The following is a 23,886-nucleotide window of genomic DNA, read 5'->3' as shown; positions in this document are numbered from 1 at the left end:
AGCGTAATAATTTACTCTTGAAAATAATTGAATTTTTGCAATAATTTGTAACTTTTCCAAAATTAAATTTTTTTTCATGTTTTTAACTGAAATTCTTCTACAAATTCATTATTTTCAATAATAATTTTTGAAAAAGTTATTTGACAATGTTTAAATTCATTTTGAAATTCATTTTTAATAAAAATATTCTATTAGAATTCAATTATTTTAATGCAAAAAGAAATGATTTATTCAATAATTGAATGTTTCTTAAAATTCAATTATCATAAAAAATTTTATCAAAAACATTTTTAAATAATTGAATTCTCTTGAACTTTAATAAAATTTTTGAGAATAATTACTTTTTTCTAGGAATTCGATTGAAATTGTATTAAAAATAATTAAAATTCAGAAATAAGTTCTATTATTTATGAAAATAATTGAATTTCTAAAAAGATTTTTATTTTTTTCGAAAATAATTGAATCCCTGTGAATATTTTATTATTTATGAAAATAATTGAATTGTAGCGAAGAAATTTATAAAAAAATTTGTAAATAATTGAATTCCTGTGAAATTTTTATTATTTTATGAAAACAATTAAATGTTTGAGTAGAATTTTATTAAATTTTTTTTTTGAATAATTGAATTCTTTTAGAAAATTTTATTAAAATAGTAGATATTGAAAATCCTTGAATTGAGGGAAATTCTTCAAAATATTTGAAATTGTGCCAAGAATTTTATTTAAATTTTTGAAAATAATTGAATTTCTGAGAAGAATATTGTTATTTATAAAAAAAAATTGATATTTTAATTTTTAACGAGGATTTTCTTAAGGGGAGGTTCTCATTGCAAAGGCCAAAATAAACACAAACTTTGACAATTTTTTGCAAAGAGCGGCTATGACTTAGCGATGTAGTTCTTTTTTCTAAATAAAGATACATTCTTGAACTTTCAAAACATATATTTCATTTTTAAAAAAATGCAAAATGGCGGCCAATATGGCGCATCTAGAAAATAATGTTTTTTTAAATATGGAAAACGGTGGGCATTCTACACTGCGCAATTTTTAGTCTAAAACAAAAACTCAAAATTTTTTATAAAGATGACATCCTAAAGAATAGGTTATACCTATAAAATAGTTAAAAAGTTAACAAAATGACAAAATGGCGGACACATTTTTAAAAAAAACTGCGTTTTTGCATTATTTTTCTATATTTGACCTCTTGTAAAAATCTCTATTGTTAACAATTTTACCATATTATAGGTATAACCCCAGTAGAATTTAGTTACCTTTAATTAGCCGCAAACCCGAAGTTGATTGACTAAATAGTTTAGACGCTACGATGCCCACCAGTTTGAAAAATCTTGTTTCGAGAAAAACGCGTTTAAAGTTTGAGAAACATTTTTGAGCAATAATTAAATTCTTTCCAATTCTTTGTTCAATTTGCGTATTTGATAAATATCTATAGGTATTTAGGGTCACTCTTTACGATTCTGAGGTCAGATTTGCAAAATTTTTAAAAATCGATTCGATTTGCCTGACATTTGTTATTCAGTGCTCGGGACGCCGGTGAGTTCAAGACTCCATAAGAACGAAAATATTCTTCGGATCAAAAAATCGCTATACACACATATTCTACATATATATAGCTTTCAAAAAATACAATAAAAAAGAAATAAATTTTTTTGATTCCCGCAATGAGAACCTCCCCTTAAATTTATGATTACATTAAATTTCTGTGAAAAACTTTATTTCTTTTGAAAATAATTGAATTTCTGCATTCATTTGTAATTTCTCTAAAATTCTCTATATTCTCCATAGAAAAAGGGGGAGGGAGGGGGGGTTAAATTTCCAAAAAAGGTCTACGTAGTTAATAAACTAGCCTTAATTATAATAAAAACAAAAAAAATTACTATAAGTTTTGAAATTCAAAATTTCAGGTAGTAAATTACTATAATTTTAAAGAGGAGCATCATACGATACACAAAAATGTGAATCCATTGGAAATGAGGCATATTGGCGATGATGATGTAATGACTGTACCAGCGTATAGAACACAATGTGGAAGAAGAATGATGATATTTAGGATAGGCAATTGGGATCCTAGAAAATATTCAGTGGAGGAATTGTTCAAGGCAACTGTAATTGTCCTTGAATTGGGTATTCTCGAACCGAGAGCCCAAGTTCTCGGCGGTGTCGTTATCTTCGATTTGGAAGGAATTACAATGGCACACGCTTGGACAATTACTCCTCAGGTTTGGAAAATTTTTCTCAAATTTCATCTTTTTCTTAATAATTATAGTTTTTATAAAAATACTATTTTGTGGTTAAAATTATTTTTAGTATTTTAAGTAAAATGTATATTTTTCTTACTAAAAACTGTTTTTAGTGTTTTTTAAGTAAAAAATAAATTGTTCTTAATAAAAATATTGTTAGCATTTTTAGTAAGTTACAATATTTCCTACTAAACATATTTTCAGTATTTTTTTTTAGTAAAGATAAAAATTTGTGACTAAACATTTTTTCATAGTATATTTTACTAAAAATTTAACTATTTCTTACTAAACGTATTTTTAGTATTTTTTAGTGAGAATACATATTTTTTACTAAAAATACTTTTAAAGTATTTTACACAAAATGTAAATATTAGATAATAAAATTTCAGTATTTTTTGTAAGTTACAAATATTTCTTTCCAGAAATATTTAAAATATTTTTAGTAACAATTAGTAAGTAGTAAGTAATAATTAAGTGGAAAAAGAACAACTCTAGTCAGACAGATTTCTTTTCTCAATTAGAAAAAATATTTATTCGATGAGATAAAAGTATTTTCTTGGAATGGATTATCAAATATTCACTCTTCTCACAAAAGTACATTTTTCCAGAAAAATAAAAGTGGAAATAGATTGCTTTACTCAGACAAAATTATCAATTTCTACCAAACGACAGTTTAAATTAAAAGTTTAAATTGTTTAGACAATATTTTTTTTGCTTAAATGACAATAAGGAAAATTGTTCCCTGTTCAGATGATTTATTAGTTCTTTTTGCACTTCCAAGTAGAAGAAGACCATTTCAGTCAGACAAAATGTTTTCTTTGAGAAAATTGTTCTGACAGAGTCTTGTTTAAAATGATAAAATGGAAAAATGTTCCCCGTTGAAATATAATACCTGCCTCTATTAGTAAGTAGAAAAATATTGCTTTAGTCAAACGAAATTATTCTTCTTTTAAATAAAAACATTTACAATAACTGTTCGGAGAATATTTTCTATTTAATTAAGAGTGTATAAAAAAATTATTATGTTGGGAATATTTATTTTGTGTTTATAAGTAGAAAGGGTCAGGTTTAGTCAGACAAACAAGTTTCAATATTCTAGAGCATAAATCGAAAATGGAAAATCATAGAAAAACAATTATCAAATTACATAAACGATTACTATACTCTGAAGGGGATTTTCATATTTTTAAGTGAAAAAAAAACGTTTTCAGTCAGACAATTTTTTTTTTTTTTTTTTTTTGAAAAATTGAAGTAAAATAAAAGTTTTTTCAAAAGTTTTTAGGTGATAGTAAAATTAAGTAGAAAGATAGTGTTTCAGTAAGTCATAATTTTAATATTGACTTAGCGTTAACAATAAACATTACGTTTGTTTTTAACACACACGGAAATGTTAATGAAAATAATTTTCAAAAATTATGTAATTATATATGGAAATAAACTTACAGAACTTTGAAGTAGAAAACGTATCGTGTAGCCAAACATAGTTTACCTTGAATTCTGAAAATTTAAAATTAAAAAAAATTAAAATCTAGTAAAATATAATTATAGTTAATAAAAAATAAAATAACGGTTCATTTAACTAGTTACCGTCTATTTGAGTCAAACATAATTTGAATCAAGAAAATTAAAAACAAAATAAAAATATGTGATAAATAAGAATAAAAATAGTTATAGGGAATAAAAAGTAAAATATTAATTTATTTAAGTAGAAAACTAGTGATTCAGTCAGACATAATTTCAGTACTTAATAATTTAAATTTTGAGTAGAGGAATTAAAAAATATTCTAAAAATTTAAGGAATTGAATTGAATTTAATTTACAGTATTTGTGAGTAGAAAAGGTCTCGTCTAGTCAGACTATAATACTCCTTTAGAAGCAAAAAAAAATTAGAATTTAATAAAAATAAAAAATGTAAAAATATAATTATATTTAGTAAAAAATAAAATATTAATATTTTTAAGTAGAAATCTACAGTTTCAGTCAGACATAATTTAAATGCTCCATAATTTGAATGTTGAGTAAAGGAATGTAAACAGTGGAGGAAATAATTATTAAACAAAACGACTTTAAAATATTAAAAGATTGAATAAAAGTTAAATTACGGGATTTTTAAGTAGAAAAAGCTTTGTATAGACAGACACATAATTCACCTCTAGAAACAGAAAAAACTTTAAATTAAATAAAAAATATAAAAAATGTTAAAATATAATTATAGTTAGTAAAAAGTAAAATATTAATTTCTTTAAGTAGAAGTATTGTGCTTTAGTCAGACATAATTTGGGTGCTCCATAATTTGAATGTTGAGAAGAAAAATTAAATCAGTAAAGGAAATACAATTGAAAAATAACATTTAAACAATTAATGAAATAATTAAAAAAATTTATTTGACAAATATTTTTAAGTAGAAAAGGTTTTATCTAGTCAGACGTGAAATTTAGTTAGACTTTTAAAAACAGAAAATTATAATTAAGAAAGGTTTTAAAAAAAATACCAAAATGCAGTTACAGTCAATTGATAAGATATTAATTTATTTAAGTAGAAAGAAAATTTTTTAGTCAGACATAAGTTAAATCTGGAGTAAAAGAATTTTAACTGTGAGAAAAATAATTATAATGAAAAACGATTTTTAAAAATTGATAAATTATGTAAATTAATTAATGTACAGTATTTTTAAGTAGAGTAGGTTTTGTCTAGTCAGACATACAAAATTATTCTATTGTTATATTATTCATTTATCACGTGATAAAAAATACAGTATGCAAAATATAAAAATAGTTAATAATGATGACTTTTTAAATAGAACATAAACAAATAATAATAAATATTAATTTATTATTATTTGTTTATATTGTATTTAAAAAATTATCATTATTAACTATTTTTATATTTTGAATCCTTTATTTTTTATACAGTATTAATAAAAATTAATAAAAACAGGGGGGGGGGGCCGTTAGCTTAAATGGTCTTGAAAAATTTGACCCACAGGTCAAAAAATAGGTCAAACTTGATCGAAACTTTGACGCAACGTAACAGCCCCTAGGGGGGCCGTTAAATTTAATAACCTTAAAAAATTGACCTATAGTTAAAAAAACATGTCAAATTTGACCTAAACTTTGACGTAACGTAACGGTCCCCTGGAGGGGGCCGTTAGGTTGAATAACTTTGAAAAACTGTAGAAATCTGCAGTGGCGAAATGATTTTCTATTATAGGGATAAATAATTAATAATTAATAATTAGTAATAAATAAATATCGAATAATTTGTTTCAAAAATTATTTTTTCAGATTGCCAGTATGGTTATTGCCCTAATGGTAACGTCATTTCCAATGAAAACACACGCAATTCACATATTAAATCAATCATGGGTGTTCGATGCAATTTTCGCCGTTTTCAAACCACTTCTCGATTCAAGAATGCAGGGTAAAATTTATTTTCATGGTCATGACATGAGTAGCCTTCATCAACATGTTGCACCGGGAAATCTGCCAAAAAAATACGGTGGCACACAGGAGGAACTTCCCTATTACAAATGGATCGATTCACTCAGCAAGAAGCCCATTGTTGTCAAGGAAATGCATCAAGTTGGTTATATAATTCCCGAAGAAATTCTCAAAACAGTAAAAGATTTATAAACAGAAAAAAAAGAAATCTTTCTTTCTTTCTTTGTTTATAAAAAAATGATGGATGAATTTTTTTTTTTAAACAAAAATCTCTGTTATTATTTTTGTAATGTAAAAATTCACATGGACCAGGGTTTTACACAGGGATAATGAATGTCATTAATTATGAAATTTAATTACATTAGGAGGAATCATAAAAAATAATATATGACAATTTTGCCCTCTTCATTACTTAGAAAGGAAAATCCTAGCTTATTTTTTTCCCGGATTACTCATTTATTAGGTCATTAAAATCGTCTATTATTATCAACTATTGTTATTCTTTCCATTTTATTAAATTCATTTTTTTTCAAACTTCCATTTCTCCAGTTCTTGTAAAATAAAGATAATAATATTTAATTCCGTTCTGTAATTTTTCTTTTTTTATTAAAATAAATAATTTTTAATTTCCATTTTTGAATCGCAATGTTTTTCATGTACGTTTTTTATATAAAAGAAATAAAAAAAATAAAATGTAAGAATGATATTTTGAAATAAAATGTAAAAAAAAAATGATAGATGGATTTCTTTTTTTGGAAAAACAGAAATTTTTGTGGTTTTATCGAAAGTGGAAAATTTACGGCTTTTATATGGATCGTTTAGTTTTTCAGCTATGAAATTATATAATCTTTTCTGGACGAATACCAAGAGTTTTTAAAAGCTAGTCCTCATGAGAAGAATATGAGAATGCTTTAAAATTCTTCATTTTCTGGAAGATTTTCAATGCTACTAAAATTTTTGTCCCAAATGGATTCTGGTTACATAAGTAAAAAGATTATTATATATTTTTTTTTTTGCAAACTAGAGGGAATATTTTCGTATCATTATTCACCGCCATTAAAGTATATTCTCCACAAGAAAATGTAAACAATTCAGAAGATAGAAAATTGATACAATTTTTTTATTTTAATTTTTCAATGGTTAGAAAATTAATTCGAAAGTTTTTATATAATTTTAATAAAAGTAATTTAAATAATATTAAACATCATTAACCATTATTGTATTATTTTATTATTTTTATTCCCTTATTTAAACTTTTATCTTCATTTTTATGCAAATTCCCATTGATTAGAAAATTAGTTCCAAAATTTTTATATAATTTCAATAAAAATAGGTTCAAATAATATTAAACAATATTAATCCTCATTTTTGTTTTTTTGAAGTTTTTGTTAAATAATTTTTACTTAACTTTTTCTTAAAAAATAAATTCCGTTTCTATAATATTCCTTTATTTCTTAAAATATAAAATTTTTGTTGCAATTTTTTATTAACTTTTTCATTAGTTGCAAAATTAATTCCTAAATTTTAATACAATTTTTATGAAAGTGCTTTTAAATAGGATTGAATAATATTAACCACTACTTTTATTAGTTTAAATTTTTTCTTCTTATTATTATTATAATATAACTTTTCAATCTTAAAAAAGAATTTCCAGTTTTAAAAAATTTAAAAGTTTCTTCTTTTCTTTAAATGCAAAATGTCTATTCACAATTTTCTGTTAATTTTCAATTCGATTTTAAATAACAAAAACCACTATTTTTATCTTCTTGAATTTTCATTTTATAAATTATAAATAATTATTATATACCTGTTTAATCTTAAAAAATAAATTCCAATTTTAAAATATTCAGAAGTTTAACTTTTTTTTAAAATGCACAATTTCTATTGACAATTTTCTATTAATTTTCAATTGTGATAATAAGTTAATTAAAAACTTTTGATATCATTTTACTAAAAGTGATTTTAGTTTTGAAAAAATGTCTATGGAAAACGGTATTTTTTCTAGAAATTTTTTTATTTATGAAAGTAATAAAATTTTTATAAAAAATTTTTTTTATGAAAATAATTCAATTTTATTATTTATGTAAATAAATAAAATCCTCCGATTGTAAAATTAATATTTTAAATTCCGATTCTATAGCGTAACAAGTAAAAATATGGCTTTTCCACATGTTTCATTATTTATTTTGGACTTTTTGACTTTGGACAATTTTATTTTGGATTTTTTGTACTTTGGACTTTTTTTCCTGAATTTTTCGGTCTAGATTTTTTTGGATTGGATTTTTTGTCCTGTATTCATGGAAAACATCTGAACTGAAAATTTATTAATTCAATTAATTACAAATTAATTTAACTAAAGCAGATAAGAAAATGTAATGAAAAATAATTTCCTAAGAGAAAAAACTGTTAAAAACTGAAAATATTTGCCAAATAATAATTTTTGTCAAACAAAATGTTTCAGAATAATTAAAATTTATATAAATATAAAAAAATGGTGAGAATTTGAAAAAAGGTGCTTAAAATGAAAAGTCTGAGGGCGAAATGAAGCTTCAGGAAGAGAAACGAATGTAGTTGTATAACTCCAAGGGTGCGCCAGAGAGGTTTGCAGTATGGATTCGGGTGAATTAAATTGTCTGAGAGCTCACTGGAGTTTAAGTATGTAGGAGTGTATGTTTGAAGGAGATGAATTACATCGCAGGGAAAATGTGTTACAAAAAATAGGGTAAAAAAATATAACAAACCACAATTTTCGTATATGGAAATTACATAACACGAATTACAAGAATTATTGAGCATTACTTGATCACTTATTTTCTGCTGTTTCATTTTAATTACTTATTTGTTATTAAAAATTTTTTTTCAATTATTAATATTTTTCTTCTTATTATTATTATTGTTATTATTATTTTTTTTAATATAATTTTTGTTCTACGAAATTTAAAATTAGAATAAATAAAAATAATAATTTTTCTTAACCATTCATTTAATTTATTTACTGTAAACGGAATTTATTTATTTTATTTGACGATTTTTACAAACGTTTTTGTATATTTTTGTTTATTTTATTTAATTTTAAATAAATTTATTTTATTTTTATTGTAACAATATTTAAAATACAATTTCGCTATAAGCTATAATAGAAAATTAAAATAATTTTTAGTCAATTTTATTAATTATGAAAACTTGAAGAAAAAAAATTTCGAAAATATTTTTGGTGGGAAAAAGGAATTATTTTTAAAAAAAAATTTCGAAAATATTTTTGGTGGGAAAAGGAAATTATTTTTCAAAAAAAAAAAATGGTATCTTTATGTAACAAAAAAGTGAGATAAATAAGGCAAAAAGAAAGAAATTTTTCATTAGAAAAGAAATGTTCAACAAGACAGGATTCCTCTCTTGTGAAGTAAAGAGATAAGACAAATAGAACTGAAAACGAGGAAAGAATAGAGTGAGGGTGAGAATTTGTGGATCCATAGCGAAAAGTCCAAGAGAGGAAAATAATAATACGATCATCCTGCACTTATTTATTTAAACTTGAAGCACTTTATTTGCAATTTTATTATGTGAAAAAATATTCCAAGAAATATTGTTTTTTCATTTTGCATATTTCTTACGATATTTTTATTTGTTGAAAATAATTTCTTTATATCGTTTTTTATAGAAAAACAGAAAATATTTTTCTTCACTACAATAAAAAATATTTAAAACTAATTAATCTTTCTACTACAGCAAAATTATTTTATTATTAATATTATTTTATTCATTTACTTTTTTTTTTGTTTTATATTTTATTTTTTAATTTTTTTATTAGTATTTTAATAAAATTTTATTATTATTTTATTTATTTTTTACATTTTATAAATTTATATTTCATATTTTATGTATATTTCATATTTTTAATATTTTATATATTATTTATATATCTATATTTTTGTATATATAAATATAAAATACTTGGTGCTGTTTTCGAGAGAAGAGAGTATTCTCCGAGGGAGTCTTTCAAGAAAATGAAATTTATTGTACAAAGGAGTGGCGAGTACTTAAAAGAATGTTTTCTTCAATCGACAATCCATCAGTTTTTCTTGATCGTTACAAGAAAAAAAAAAATGAAGACAACTTCCGCAAAAGCAATATCACTTTCAAAAGTAATATAAAAAGTTAAATTTACTTAGAGGCGGATAAATTATTTTGTAATTTATATATATTTTTTTCTAAACCAACAATTCCTCAATCTTTTATGTATATTTAAGGGACAACTGAGAAAAATCCGACCCTCGCAGATGTATATAATGTACAATTTCAATCAATCATATCAATCGATTTCGATTCGTATATATATACAATAACTTTTCAACCAAGACGAATCAATTTTAAGGTCCTAAAAGTTTTCCTCCAATTTCTTGCCTCTAACTTCTCGGCGGCAGTAAAAAGGAAATCGTTCAATATATGAAGAGTCAAAAAGTTATAAATTATCTACTCTGTAAAAAGTTAATCGATTTTGAAGATTCATTTGTTATTTTTTTTATAATGAACCGAATAATTTTGTTAAGAGGAGCAAGGTGTCAATTACTAGTTTATTATAACTATAATAATAATAATAATAATAATAATAATAATAATAATATTTTTATTATAAAATTATTATGTTATACAATATTTTAATAATAATAAAAAAATATTACAATATTATTATAAACACAAGATTTCTTTTCTTTTAACTAAAAATAAATTTTTTGAAGTTGAATTACCCTTAATTTTTGGAATAGAAAACAATTGTATTTAATACACAAAGTTATTTATGGCAACCAAAAGTTTTTTCTTGAAATATACTTGAAATTGTTCTCTGCGATTAGAAATGTCAATTTCCTGTAATAATAAGTAGAAAAAGTCTGTTTCAGTTAGACTTGATTTGTTTTCGAAGAACATAGTTCGCGCGAAACATAAATTAAATTTGTACCCCGAGGGTAATGTTTCTTTAAAAAAAAAATTGATTCGACAATCAAATTCTGTCAAAAATATAGTAATTTTTGCAATTAAAGTAGAAAAGGCTATTTTGGTCAAACGGGTTCAATTTCAAGAGGTAAAGTCTCCTTCAGCCAGACTTTACTTATTTATTAAAAATAATAATTTAACCACGCCGGGCAGAATATTCTACGATACTCTGCGTAGAAGTATATTAACTTTTTGGTGTTTCGAAAGTAGAATAAAACTTTTTAGTCAGACACTTCAATTTTTAAAATGAGAAAGTTATTTATATGAACAAAAAAGTTTTTTCACATTGTTCTCTGATTAGAAAATTATAAATACATATCATTTTATACATACATACTTTTATTTATTTACATTTTTTGACATATAATTATTTTAATTAATAAATAAACAATTATTTCATTTTTATATGCATTAGTACATTATGAATAGAATTGTAAGTGGAAAATTCTGTTTAAGTCAGACAAGCTATAATTTCTAAAAAATAATTTCCATTGTTCATGCAAAAAGTATTTTTTAAATTATTCAATTAGGTATTGCGTACCAAATAGGTATGAATATTATCGCTTCTGAGATTTAAGTAGAAAAATTTGACTTTAGTCAGACGAAATAAAATTTTTTTTTTCTATATAAGTATTCATCTTATGGACAGTAAAACTCTTTTTGTACATTTTTTCTACATGTATTGTTCACTGTTTAGAAAAAAAGTGCATTTTTGTGTATTTCCAGTAGAGAAAGTCGACCTTAGTCAGACAAAACTGCTCTCTTTAAGTAGAGAAAAAGATGTCACAATGAATAAGAATAAGAATTTTTTCCGGAATACAAACAAAGTAATATAATATTTCTCGTACATTGTAATTAATTTTCAATTAATTAATATTTATTTTTTAAAATTTATTATTTGTAATTTATTATTTATTACTTATTGTTTCTAGGCTTTCCAGGTTAAAAAAAGGATTTTTTCAGGTTTCTAAAAGTATATTTATATTTTACAAAATTAATAATTTCAATAAATTTTTACAAATACATGCAACTTTTATATAATAGTATTCCGCATTGTAATATTTATCTTTTCTAAATAAATATATATTATATAATAATAATAATAATAATAATATATATAATAATATATTATTAGTCATTAAAATTTTTCCATAAGAATTAAGATTTTCAAAAATTTCAAATTCAAACCCTTTTGATATTAAACAACTTATAAAAAATTGTTATAAAACATGAAGAAATCGATCACTCCGAGTCTTCGACTCGGAGCAATCGATTTCTTCATGTTTTATAAATAAGTAAAAAATTATTGACTGATAAAATCATTATTTTATATTATAGGGAATCATATTGTTATTGTAACTTATTCAAAATTACTTTCATCACTTCAATTCAATTATTGTTTTCCAGAATTATTAACTAAAATTCTTCTTTGAAATAATTATAATAATATAATTTTAATAATTTTTGAAAAATTTTTTTGAAAATTTCCAAATTCTTTTGTTTACAATTTAATTTTACGAAATTTCATCGATTATTCGAAAATTCTTCAATCAAATATTTATATATTAGAAAATAAAAATTTCAAATAACTTCAGAAAAATTCTATTAAAATTTTTCAAAAATATTAAATCTACCATTTTCAAAATTCAATTATTTCTAAAAATTTACGCTATAATACTTTCTCTATAAATTTGAATTAGTATAAATGTTTATTAATTGGAATTAGTGACTGACTTTTTGCTTTTAAATTAGTAAATTTTACTAATAAATTAGTAGAAACGACTATTTATTAGTAAAATCTGATATTTCAGAAGCAAAAAGTCAGTCACTAATTTAAATTAGAAATTTTTACTAATTTAAATTTAGAGAGTTTAATATTCAATTATTATCTAAAATTTTAACTTGAAATTCATATTAAAATCAATTTTTGTTAGAAAATTTTACGAGAATTCAATTATTTAAATACAAAAATAAATTATTTGTTGAAGAATTGAATGTTTTTTAAAACTGAACTCTCATAAAGAATTTTATCAACAAATTTTTAAATAGCTAATTAAAATTCTTTTGACGAATTTCAATAAAATTTTTAAGAAATTGAATTGAAATTTTGCCAAAAATTTTAGTAAAATTTTTGAAAATAATTGAATTTCGGAGAAGAATTTAATTATTTCTAAACACAATTAAAATTTTCACGAGAATTTAAAAAAAAAATTTAGAACGTAATTGAATTTCTGCAGTGAATTTTATTATTACGTTTGAAAATAATTGAATTCTTGAGACGAATTTTAATAATATTTCTTTTTAAATAATTGAATTCTTTTTTTGTGAAATTTTATTAAAATAAGTAGATATTGAAAATAATTGAATTTTGATAAATTATTGAAATTAATTAAATTTCTACAAAAGAATTTTATTACAAATTACTTTAAAAAGAAAAGTGAATTTTTAAAAAGAATTTCATTAAAATTTTTGAAAATAATTTAATTCTTTCAAGAAATTTAATTATAAATGTATTGACAATAATATTTCAATTCTAATAAATAAAAAGAAATGTGATTTTTTCCGATGTTTGACAGAAGTTTTCTAATATTTCTAAATAGAAAATTCATAATAGAAAATACAAAATTTGAAGTACAATATAGAAAATAGAAAAAACAAAATCGAAAATTCGAAGTACAATATAGAAAATAGAGAAAACAAAATTGAAAATACAAAATTTGAAGTACAAAATACAATATAAAAAAATAGAAAAAACAAAATTAAAAATACAAAATCCAAAGTACAAAAAAATAACTGTTTACACTAGTTTGTCAAAAACTGTACCTACTAAAATGTCTGACCAAAATCAATCTTCTCTACTTAAAATTCCAAATATTTTCCTAACTACCTAAAACACAATAATTAATTCCTCTAATGATTTCCTGATAGAATTACCAAACCCCTCTCTTATCCCTCCTCCATTTCTCACCCTCTTCTTTCCAAATCACCTCCTATACATTTGACATAAATCTCATTAATTCCACCACAAGACTTATCAATCAACTTACATATATATATATATATATATATATATATATATATATATATATATATATACCAAGCAGTGAGGGGAATATTTACACAAATCATTAAAATATCTATTTTCAGAGCTTATCTTTATAATCTCCATTTTTCTACCCCACACTGAGGAAAAAACAAGAACTAGACACCTAATAATCCCTCCTCTTTCTCTCCAAAGACTTCACTTCCCGCCCGCAATTTGTCGCCTGCGATAATTGACTATTGGAAAACGATCAGTCAGGAAACTCCCTGTACATAGCGTTTAGCGAGTGCGTGCCACACAGCGAACGTAGATATAACACGAGTTCATATATATAAAGCGGAAGAATCAACCGGAAATAGACAAAAAAAAAATTTTTTCTCTCACCCTCTCTCTCTCTCTCTCTTTCGCTAGAAGGTCGTGCGGCGCGAGGAGAGAGTGTAGCGACAAAATAGTACATGAGGATAACTCCTTGGGTGCTGGTGAGAGAGGAGAGAGAAATAGAGAGGGAGGAGGGGGGAAGAGAGTGACAGAATCAGAGAGAGAGGGGGGAGAGAATGATAGAGAAAGAAGAGAGGGATGTTAAGAGTAAGAGAGAGAGAGAGAGAGAAAGAAAGGGAAAAAGAGTGGGAGAGAGTAAAATAGAAAGAGAGAGAGAGCGAAAGAGGAAAAGAAAGAGAAAAAGAGGGGGAGAGAGTAAAAGAGAGAGAGCGAATGAGGAAAAGAAATAGAGAAGAGGGAAAGAGTATAAAAGAAAGAGAGAGAGCGAAAGAGGAAAAGAAATAAATAGGAGGGAGGGAGAGAGAGAGAGAGTGATAGAGAAAGCAAAGAAGAAAAGAGAGAGAGAGAGAGAAAAAAAAAGTAGTGGCACGAGAGGGTGATGGTGGGGGTGGATATGCTTGGGGTTGGCGGTGCTTGATATCGACCCGGGGAGGGTGAAACTATCCATGGCGCAAGACTGGAAATCGTTTGCCTTTCAGCGGAAGCAGAGAACGAGAACTGCTGGTAGTAACCCGGCCAGTCCCCCGCGTGCGGGCGGTGCATCCTAACAGCCGTGGGTCGAATAAAACTTTTTGCCGCGTCGAACCTTAGAAACCACGACCTGCCGCCACGAAACCCAATCCTGCACCTCGCCGATGAGGTGAGCAGGTGATCTCACCTGCTCGCCCGCTTCGACACGGTTTTCAAAGCAAAAAAAAAAAAGTGAATCGCGTTCTAGTGTTTCATCATTAATCCACCCCACTACCACCCTCTTTTTGCTGATCATCCGCCAAAAATTGACCTTGAAAAACTTCTCATCCCCCCGAACAGACACACACACACACACGAAAAATTTACCCTCTATTTTTTATTTATTACATATATTTCTAGACGCGAGTGATCTGTGCCGGTATAAATTAATTAAAAATATAAGTTTTCATCCTTTAAGAAAAGAGAAACGTGTCAATTAAATTTGTGACTGGGACCATTTTGAACCGGGTTTTTAAAAGAGATAAAGTTGAAAAATCTATTTTATTGAATATAAATTACAAAACGAATAATAATAAAGAAAAAGATTATTTAGATTATTATCTTATTTTGAAAAAATTATAATTTTCAATAAATGTCAACATCCATAAGAAAAAGATTATAATCAAAGGAGATCAAATTGAAAATTTACGAAGAGATTTTAATTAGAGAGAGAGAGAGAGAGAGAGAGAGAGTGAGAGGCAAAACAGGAATTGTCAAGTGTGGAGTGATTCAACATATATACACACAGATACCAAAAGACCTTGAAAACAAGACCTTGATTTAGGTTGAAGGGCCTTCCAAAACGAAGAATTCGGATATGATCCTTGGCTTAAAAAAGGGGAGAAAGATTTAGTGCTTTTTTCTTGAGCCAATTTTTTTCTTGTTGTTGGTAAACTATAATTTTTCTTTCCAGATCGAATGATAAAGTGGTAAAAACAAAAACAGAATTTAAGAGAGAGAAAAAGAAGAATTAAAAATCGATCATAAAGAAATTTTTTTTTTTTTTGAATCAACACTCAATCAAATTTAAAGCGGAAGCTGATTATCTATAGATCGAAGTTTCTCAAGAGATTTTCTTTTACTTTCCAATCAATTTTGATTTGAAAAATCAAATTCTATTTATCAAAATTCCAGTCTGGGATTGTAATAAAATTACTTGGATTATTGAATATATTGTCGATTGCATATGTGTCGATTAATTCTCCAAAGTTGTTGATTGATCTCATTGCTTACGGAGAATTTATGCTCTAGAATCGCTAATTGATCGCTGCTGATTGAAGATTGTTGATTAATAATTGCCAACTATTAATTGATTGAATCAATTTTAGTCCGCGGATTGCAAATTTTGAATTTGCAATTGCTCATTGATTATTGACAATTGCTATTTGATTTTCTAATGCTGATTGCAATTGCTAATTGATAATTGCTAATTGCTTATTTTTAATTTCTAACTGCAAACTGCAAATTACTAATTGATAGTTGAAAATTGCTGAAGACCAACTGCAAATTGCAAAAACATAAATTGTTTCAATTTTTGGTGCTTAATTACTAATTTCCAATTGCTTCAATTGCCAATTGCACAAATTGAAAATTGATTGACAAAATAGAACGGATTAAAAAGTGGTTAAGAACTCTGTGAAAATTTACGATTGACGTTTGATGATTGATCATTGCTAATAGCTAATAGCTAATTGCTAATTGCCAATTGATAATTGAAAATTGAGAATTAATAATTGATAATTTCGGATTGAAGGCTGCTTAGTAACAATCGAAGACTTCGAATTTTTGATTGATGAATGAGAAAAAATAATTGCTAATTGCAAATTGATCCTTGAAAATTAAAAAAGACTCTTAATTTATTCTTGGCAATAGAAAATTGATCATTTATAATCAAAAATCACATTTGCAAGTGGAAATTCTTGGGAATAAAAATCATCATTCACAATCGAAGACAATTATTTTCCAGACAAAACAATTTTCAATAAAAGAAAATATAAAAACAATTATTTGAAGAAAATATTATTTAAAACAGTTCGAGAATATTTTAACTTAAAAATTGTTCCATTAATTTCTGAAACTATAATTGACGATAAGTAATTAAAAAAACACTATTAATCCAGAACTGATTGAACTGATTATTATTTTATAACATTCAATTTTTTAATACAGTCTTATAACTGAAAAATCAATTCGAAATTTGATTTGGAGGAAAGAAGAAAAAAAAATCGGTTAAATCTGATAAAAAATTACCAAAGATAGAAAGCAAAGTTTCGATTCTTGAAGCAAGGGAACCTGACTAATCTAATAAATCTTTATCAAGAGGAGAAAAATCAGAACAAGCACATAAAAATGCAATTAGAAACCGTTGTTCTAGAGCAGTGAGCAAGGTCAAAAGATAATTGGGGTGGAATAAAATTTTTTTGACAATCCAATAAATTTTTGCCCAGAAAAAATTCTCATTGAGAATTGAAATTTAAGAGACGGGGGATAATAGGAAATTTCTTTTTTAAATCCATCAAGAAGTTTTAGGATCAAGACTCTCTTTATCAGAAAGTTACGAAAAAGAAGTTTTAGACTTTCCTTATCAGAAAGTCTCTCCGATCATTCTAACAACTCTAAGTTTCCAAACGTTTCAAGTAAGGGAAATATCAAGAAAACTTGAGGGGGATTTTTCTGAAAGTAACTAAAAACCATCAGTAAAGATTCAAAAACATTCCGAACAAGAAGATTCGAGAAAAATACTGACAAGAACTTAAAAGAAAAGTGAAGTGAAGTGAAGAAAGAGTAAGTAAAGCAAAGAAAGTTAAGTAAAGTAAAGAAAGTAAAGTAAAAAAAGGAAAGTAAAAAAGTACTTAAAAGTTATTAGATATTAGATATTATTGGAGACAAATAGATCCTGAAGAAACGTGGTAAGAATTTTAGGAAATTGACTAAAAATCGTCAGAGAAGGTTCCAGACAAGAAGATCCTGGAGAAATCTAACGAAAAATTGTGAAAAGTACCTACAAATAATTTTTAAAGTTCCAAAAGAAAGTTAGAAAGAATTCTAGAAAGAATTTCAAAAAATTAACTAAAAATCATCAGTGAAGGTTCGAAACATTCCAAACAAGAAAACTCTACAAAATCCCAGCAAGAATCTTGGGAAAGTTTCTGAAAATCATCAGCGAAGATTTAAAAGCAAGAAGAATCTAAAAAAATTAAGCAAGAATTTTTGGAAATTATCTAAAACACATTAGTGAAGTTACAAAAAATATCTCAACAAAACCAAGCAGCAATTTTAGGAAACTACCTAATAATCATCAAAAAGGATCTAAAAATAATCAGAGAAGGTGAGAAATATTCCAAGCAAGAAAACTGTATAAAATCCTATAAGTTGTCCAACACTATTTCCAACTATATTTCAAAAGAAACTTGATAGCAATTTAAGGAAAGTACCTAAAAGTCATCAGCGAAAGTACCAACCATTCCAATCAAGAAGATATCGAATAGTTCCACCGAAGATTTAGGAAAGTTCCTGAAAACCATCAGCAAAGGTTCTAAACAGGTGGGTACCAGAAAAGCCTAGTAAGAATTTTAGGAAAGTATCTAAATAACGTCAGCAAAGTTTTCAAACATTCCAAAAAATTTTAGGGAAGTACCCAAAAAAAGCATCAAGCAAAGTTTACAAACATTCCAAACAAGAAAATTCCAAAAAATCTTAGCAGGACGTTTGGAAAAGTAGCTAAAAATCAATAGCGAAGGTTCTAAACCTTTTTTCTACAGCTAAACGGAAGAAAAACTTAGTAAGAATTTTAAGGAAGCACCTAAAAAGCAGCCAGCAAAGTTTGCAAACATTCCAAACAAGAAAATTCGAACAAAATCTATCAAGAAGTTTAGAAAAGTTTCTGAAAATCATCAGTCGAGTTTCTGAACCAAAAGATTCGAAAAGATTCCAGTAATAATTTTGGGAAAGTACCAAAAAATTAGCAGTAAAGTTTCAGAAAATTTCAAAAAAAGAAATATCTTAAAGGAACCTAACAGCAATTTTAAAGAAGTACCCAAAAAAAAAGCATCAAGCAAAGTTTGCAAAAATTTGAAACAAGGAAATTCCAAAAAATCCTAGTCGTCAGTTTAGAAAAGTAGCTAAAAATCATCAACGAAGGTTGCAAACAAGTGGATACAAGAAAACCAAGTAAGAATTTTAGGAAAGTACTTAAAAATCATCTGCAAAGCTTTTAAATATTCCAAACAGAAAGGTAACAAAAAATTCCAGCCAGAAGTTTTTAAAAAGGTTCCTAAAAATCACCAACTAAAGAATTTTTGGAAAGTACCAAAAAAATTAGCAGCGAAGTTTCAAAAAGTTCCAAACAACAAAAATCTCAAAGAAGCCTAGCAGCAATTTTTTAGAAAATACCTCAAAATCATCAGCGAAGGTACAAAATATTTCGAGCAAGAAAATCTCAAAAAATCCAAGAAGAATTCAAAAAATACTATCAAGAAAAATCCAAACAATCTCAGCAAGAAGAATTCAAAAAAATTCTAGCAAGAAAAATCCAAACAATCCCATCAAAAAGAATTCAAAAAATCCTAGGAAGAAGTTTAAGAAAGTTATTTAAAAGCTATCAGAGAAGTTTCTAAGAAGAAAGATTCCAAAAAACCAAAGTAGAATTTTTAAAAAGTACTTAAAGTCTTAAGTTAAGCAAACTCATCAACTCATCAACAGTCTTACTCATCAGCAAACTTTGCAAACAAGAAAATCCAAAAATCACAGCAAGAATTTTCGAAAAGTACCGAAAAATCATCAGCGAAGGTTTTAAGCATTCCAAACAGAAAATTCCTCAAAAAGCCAAACGATATTCTTGTCTTCAAAGAAACTCAACTCGTCTTCAGACAATTTTCCAAAATTACTGATTTGTTACCATTTTAATTTAGTTTCTAAATAATTTTCTGCCAGACAAGAGGCTCCAAAAGAAAGCTAACGAATATTTTTCGAAAGTTATCCGGAAGTACTTGTCATCGAGACAAAAGGAAGACAAAGCAAGACGAAAGGAAGACAAAGCAAGACAAAAGGAAAGCAAAAGAAAAGGAAGGCAAAAGCAATATAAATAACAGACAAAAGGAATACAAAATAAATACAAAAACAAGCTAAAAACAAAACAAAAACAAGGCAAAAGCAAGACAAAAACAAGCTAAAAAGAAGGCAAAATACATTCAGGTCCAAAATTCCAAAAAAATCTCTCTCTAACAAAAAAACCAATCCAAAGTCTTCGAAGAAGATAAAATTCACCTCGCCAAAAAGAAATCCAAAGAAAAAAATGTCACCACCTCCAAAGCAGCAAATAAAACCAAACTAGAATCAAAAAGAGAAAAGAAAAAAATTAATGAACCATGTCTCAAAGGCCAGAAACGTCCAACGAGGAGTCGTACCTTCACTCAGGACGACCCTCAAATCTCCTAAAGACAAGTTTCTCCAGTTCCCATTTAGAGAAACTCTACCGTCAATCATCACTCCAACAAAAGCGAAATGGTCTAAAATGTTTTCTCATCTCAGCCCTAATACACGATGTCTATACATTATTTCTCCCCGAATTGGACCTAGTGATTCGTGGATTGGCAGTGGTATTCATGGGACTAAATCTCGCCCTATTAGCGTGGGCACAACGCGGTATAAAGGCAAGAGGTTATTTGTGGTTTGTCATGCCAAATGTCGCTTGGCAATTATTCACAGCACAAATATTGGTTCAATTATTTTTAAAATCAACCGACGTCAATCATCGCGATGGTCTTGGATGGTTACTTTTATTATTGTACTTAATATTTGCAACACTTCCATTGAGATTGCCATTATGCTTATTTTTGGCATCGGGAACCGCATTGGTTTATATTGTTGCAATCAGCGGCCTCTCCAAGGATATTGCCGATGAGCCTATATCCGTCATTGACGTCCTGGTACGGAAATTTTTTTATCTATATTTTATATACACTTATATATGTTTGCATGTATTAGTAACTTTTATACTTTGCGTGTTGCTTTTACTATATATAGAGGCAATTTTCATGTATCTAGAGACTGAAACTTTGCTACGGTGTGGATATGTGTATGTGTGAGAGTGTGTTCTTATGTATATAAAAAATTCTGACTTCCCTTCCTGATTCGCTTTTCTACCTTAACGAAAATTAGGGGTTGTTAAACCGTTATCTTTTACAAATGGAGAGGGATGTTTTGTTCGATGGGAGAGGGGTTTGGGAGGGGAGTTGAAATATTACTTCGAAATTGTGTTTCTCTGAGGCAATGTTTTCAAAACGAGATATGAACATCTGCTTCTTTTTTTTTTTTTTCAAGATTTATCATTTATTTTTCCTTCTCTTCTTCATCTTCTTTTTTTTGGGAGAAAAAAAACACTTCTTGACTGTTGATTTATCATCGAAAAGAAACATTTTTTGCTTGATGATTTATCAAAAGTTTTCCTTTTTCCTTGTTTATTTAATCAGATAATCGAAAATTTGTTTCTGCTTGATGATTTATTTGCCAAAATTCGACCTAGTTCCTTATTTTTCTGATTTTTGATTTTTTTAGTTAGAATTTTTACATTTTGTGTTTAAAGTTTTTAATCTTTGTGTTTATAAATTTTACTTTTTGTGCTTGGAATTTTTACTCTTTGCCTTTAAATTTTTATACTTTGTGTTTATAAATTTTACTTTTTGTGGTTGGAATTTTTACTCTTTGCCTTTAAATTTTTATACTTTGTGTTTATAAATTTTACTTTTTGTGCTTGGAATTTTTACTCTTTGTCTTTTAATTTTTAAACTTTGTGTTTATAAATTTTACTCTTTGTGATTAGAATTTTTACTCTTTGTGTTAAAATAAAATTAAAAACAGAAGAGTTTTTGAAAAATGTCTTCTTTTAATTTCAATTTTAATGTACAATAAACAGATAAATAAAAGAATAAGTAAAAAAATAAGTAAAATAATAAATAGAAATTAACAGACTTCGCACTCGATAATTAATTTAAAAAAAGTAAAAAAACGTATCTTTCAAACTAAAAAAGAATTAGTAAAAAAGTATAGTAGTTATCAAAAAATTAAACTTGACGACCAAAAAAACTCGTTTCAGACACTTCACAACAAATTTTTTAAATAATTGAATTCTGTTTGGAAATTTTATGAAAATAGTAAATATTGAAAACCATTGAATTCCGAAAAGTTTTTAAAAGTAATTAAATTTAACAAAGAATTTTATTTGAATTCTTATGAACGATTTTATTAGAGTTTTTTAAAAAAATTCAACTTCCAAGAAGAAATTTATTACTTTAAAAAATGATTGAATTCTTGTGATGAATAATATTATTTATGAACATAATTGAATTTTGCAATGAATTTTATTAAAATGCCTCAGAAATAATTGGATTTTTGGGAATAATTTTGTAACAACAAAATTATTCCCAAAAATAAAATAATTGAATTCTTTCGAAGAATTATTTATGTAAATAATTAAATTTTTGGGAAGTATTTTATTAAAATCTAAAAGAATAATTGAATTATTTCAAAACAATGTAATTAAAATTGTATTTAAAATAATTAATTTATTTTGAACAATTTTATTAAAAAAATGATTGAATTTTATTAAAATATTGGAAAATAATTGAATTCTTGTGAAAAATTTTAATTGAATTCTTCCAAAAAATTAAAAAAAAAACATTTTTTTAAATAATTGATTTTTTCGAGGAATTGAAATTAAATTCTAAAGAATAATTACATTTTTTAGCAATTCCTGTAAAATTTTATTAAAAATAATTGAAATCCTGCGACGAATTTTATTAATTTAAAAATAATTGAATTCTCGCTTAAAATTTTATCAAGATTTTTTTTAAATAATTGTATTTCTATGAAAAATGTTATTAGTGAAAGTAATTGAACTATTGTGAAGAATTGTATAAATATTTTGTTAAATAATTGATTTTTTCGAACTTTTTTTGAAAATGTTATTCTTAATGAATTGAATTTCTGTGGAAATTATATTATTTATGAAAATAATTGAATTTTGGATGAATTTTATCAATTTTTTAAAAATAATTAAATTCTTTTGCGAAATTTGATAAAAATACTATATATTGAAAATAATTGAATCGTTTTAAAGAATTTGATTATAATTTTTGAAAATAGTTTTTTGATTTTTAGTATTAGGGAATTTATTTAAAGTAGTGGAAATTCGCAAAAAATAGAAATAGTAGCTTTTAGTGGCTGAAATCTAAAAATAGTACCCAAATAGTAGTATATAAAGTAAAAAAAGTAGTAAATAGTAGGTTTTAGTAAATGAGTGTAAAGCCTACAATAAGTAAAAATAAATAAAAATGTTTATAAAAACAGAAATCAGTAAATCAATAGAAAAATAAACAATTAAATAAATGAAGAAAAAGAACTAAAAGGAATTTATAAAATTAAGGATAAATAAATAATTATAGAAATAAATAAATAATATACGAATAAATAAAAAAATAAATGAATAAATAAACAAATAATTAAAAAAACTAAATACATCCGAAAATAATAAAATCGTGAATTTTCCAATTTTCACTAATCTCGATTTTCAATAATTGGAACTGATAAATTTATAATCTTATTATTCTACTTTTTATTGTTGAAACAAATTTTTGTTATTGTATTTTTTGTCCAACGAAATAAATTCTCTTCATATAATTATTACAATTCTGTGATCGAAATCTCTCACAATTGTATTTTATATTGTAATTATTCTGAAATTTTAAATCTCATCGAATTGAAATATAATTTGAACTGTTAAATAAATTTTGAAATCGGGAAATTTCTGTCTTTAAATATACAATTTTATTGATAAACTACTAACTTCATTAAATAAACATAATTAATAACGTAAATATATTTTTCTTTATAATTTCAAATTCAAATAAATGAAATAAATAAAACGAAATCACCGTTTTTTTCTATAATATTTTGATATTGTATTTGAAATATCTCGTTTCCAATGTATTCTAATTGTTCTCAATTTTCATTCAATCTCGATTTTTAAATTATTAAAACAAAATTGGAATATTGATAAATAAAGATTGAAAATTGTTTTTATGTATTTTAAAAGAAAAAAACTCTATTTCATGTTACACAATTAATGTTATACTTTTGAAAATTAACTTTTT

The 23,886-nt window shown here is 25.3% G+C and overlaps 2 protein-coding genes across 8 annotated transcripts in view; both read left to right on the top strand.

Annotated features, from left to right (window-relative positions):
- Positions 1-6,432, top strand: part of LOC122501078 (alpha-tocopherol transfer protein-like) — a 69,396-nt gene extending 62,964 nt beyond the window's left edge. For all 7 annotated transcript variants that reach the window (XM_043610328.1, XM_043610333.1, XM_043610331.1 and 4 more), the window contains 2 exons: positions 1,922-2,236; positions 5,542-6,432. In XM_043610328.1, coding sequence (XP_043466263.1) covers positions 1,922-2,236; positions 5,542-5,889 — 663 coding nt within the window. In that variant the 3' untranslated portion in view covers positions 5,890-6,432. The remainder of the gene's footprint in view (positions 1-1,921; positions 2,237-5,541) is intronic.
- An 8,168-nt stretch (positions 6,433-14,600) lies between these two features.
- The window catches only part of LOC122501075 (adenylate cyclase type 3-like), a 71,731-nt gene continuing 62,445 nt past the window's right edge, over positions 14,601-23,886 (top strand). Inside the window, exon 1 of the mRNA XM_043610324.1 lies at positions 14,601-20,664. Coding sequence (XP_043466259.1) covers positions 20,104-20,664 — 561 coding nt within the window. The 5' untranslated portion in view covers positions 14,601-20,103. The remainder of the gene's footprint in view (positions 20,665-23,886) is intronic.

Source organism: Leptopilina heterotoma, unplaced genomic scaffold (genome assembly GCF_015476425.1).
Source record: "Leptopilina heterotoma isolate Lh14 unplaced genomic scaffold, ASM1547642v1 Lhet_199, whole genome shotgun sequence".
In the NCBI taxonomy this organism is placed as follows: Eukaryota; Metazoa; Arthropoda; class Insecta; order Hymenoptera; family Figitidae; genus Leptopilina; species Leptopilina heterotoma.
This window is presented reverse-complemented; position numbering and strand designations above follow the sequence as displayed.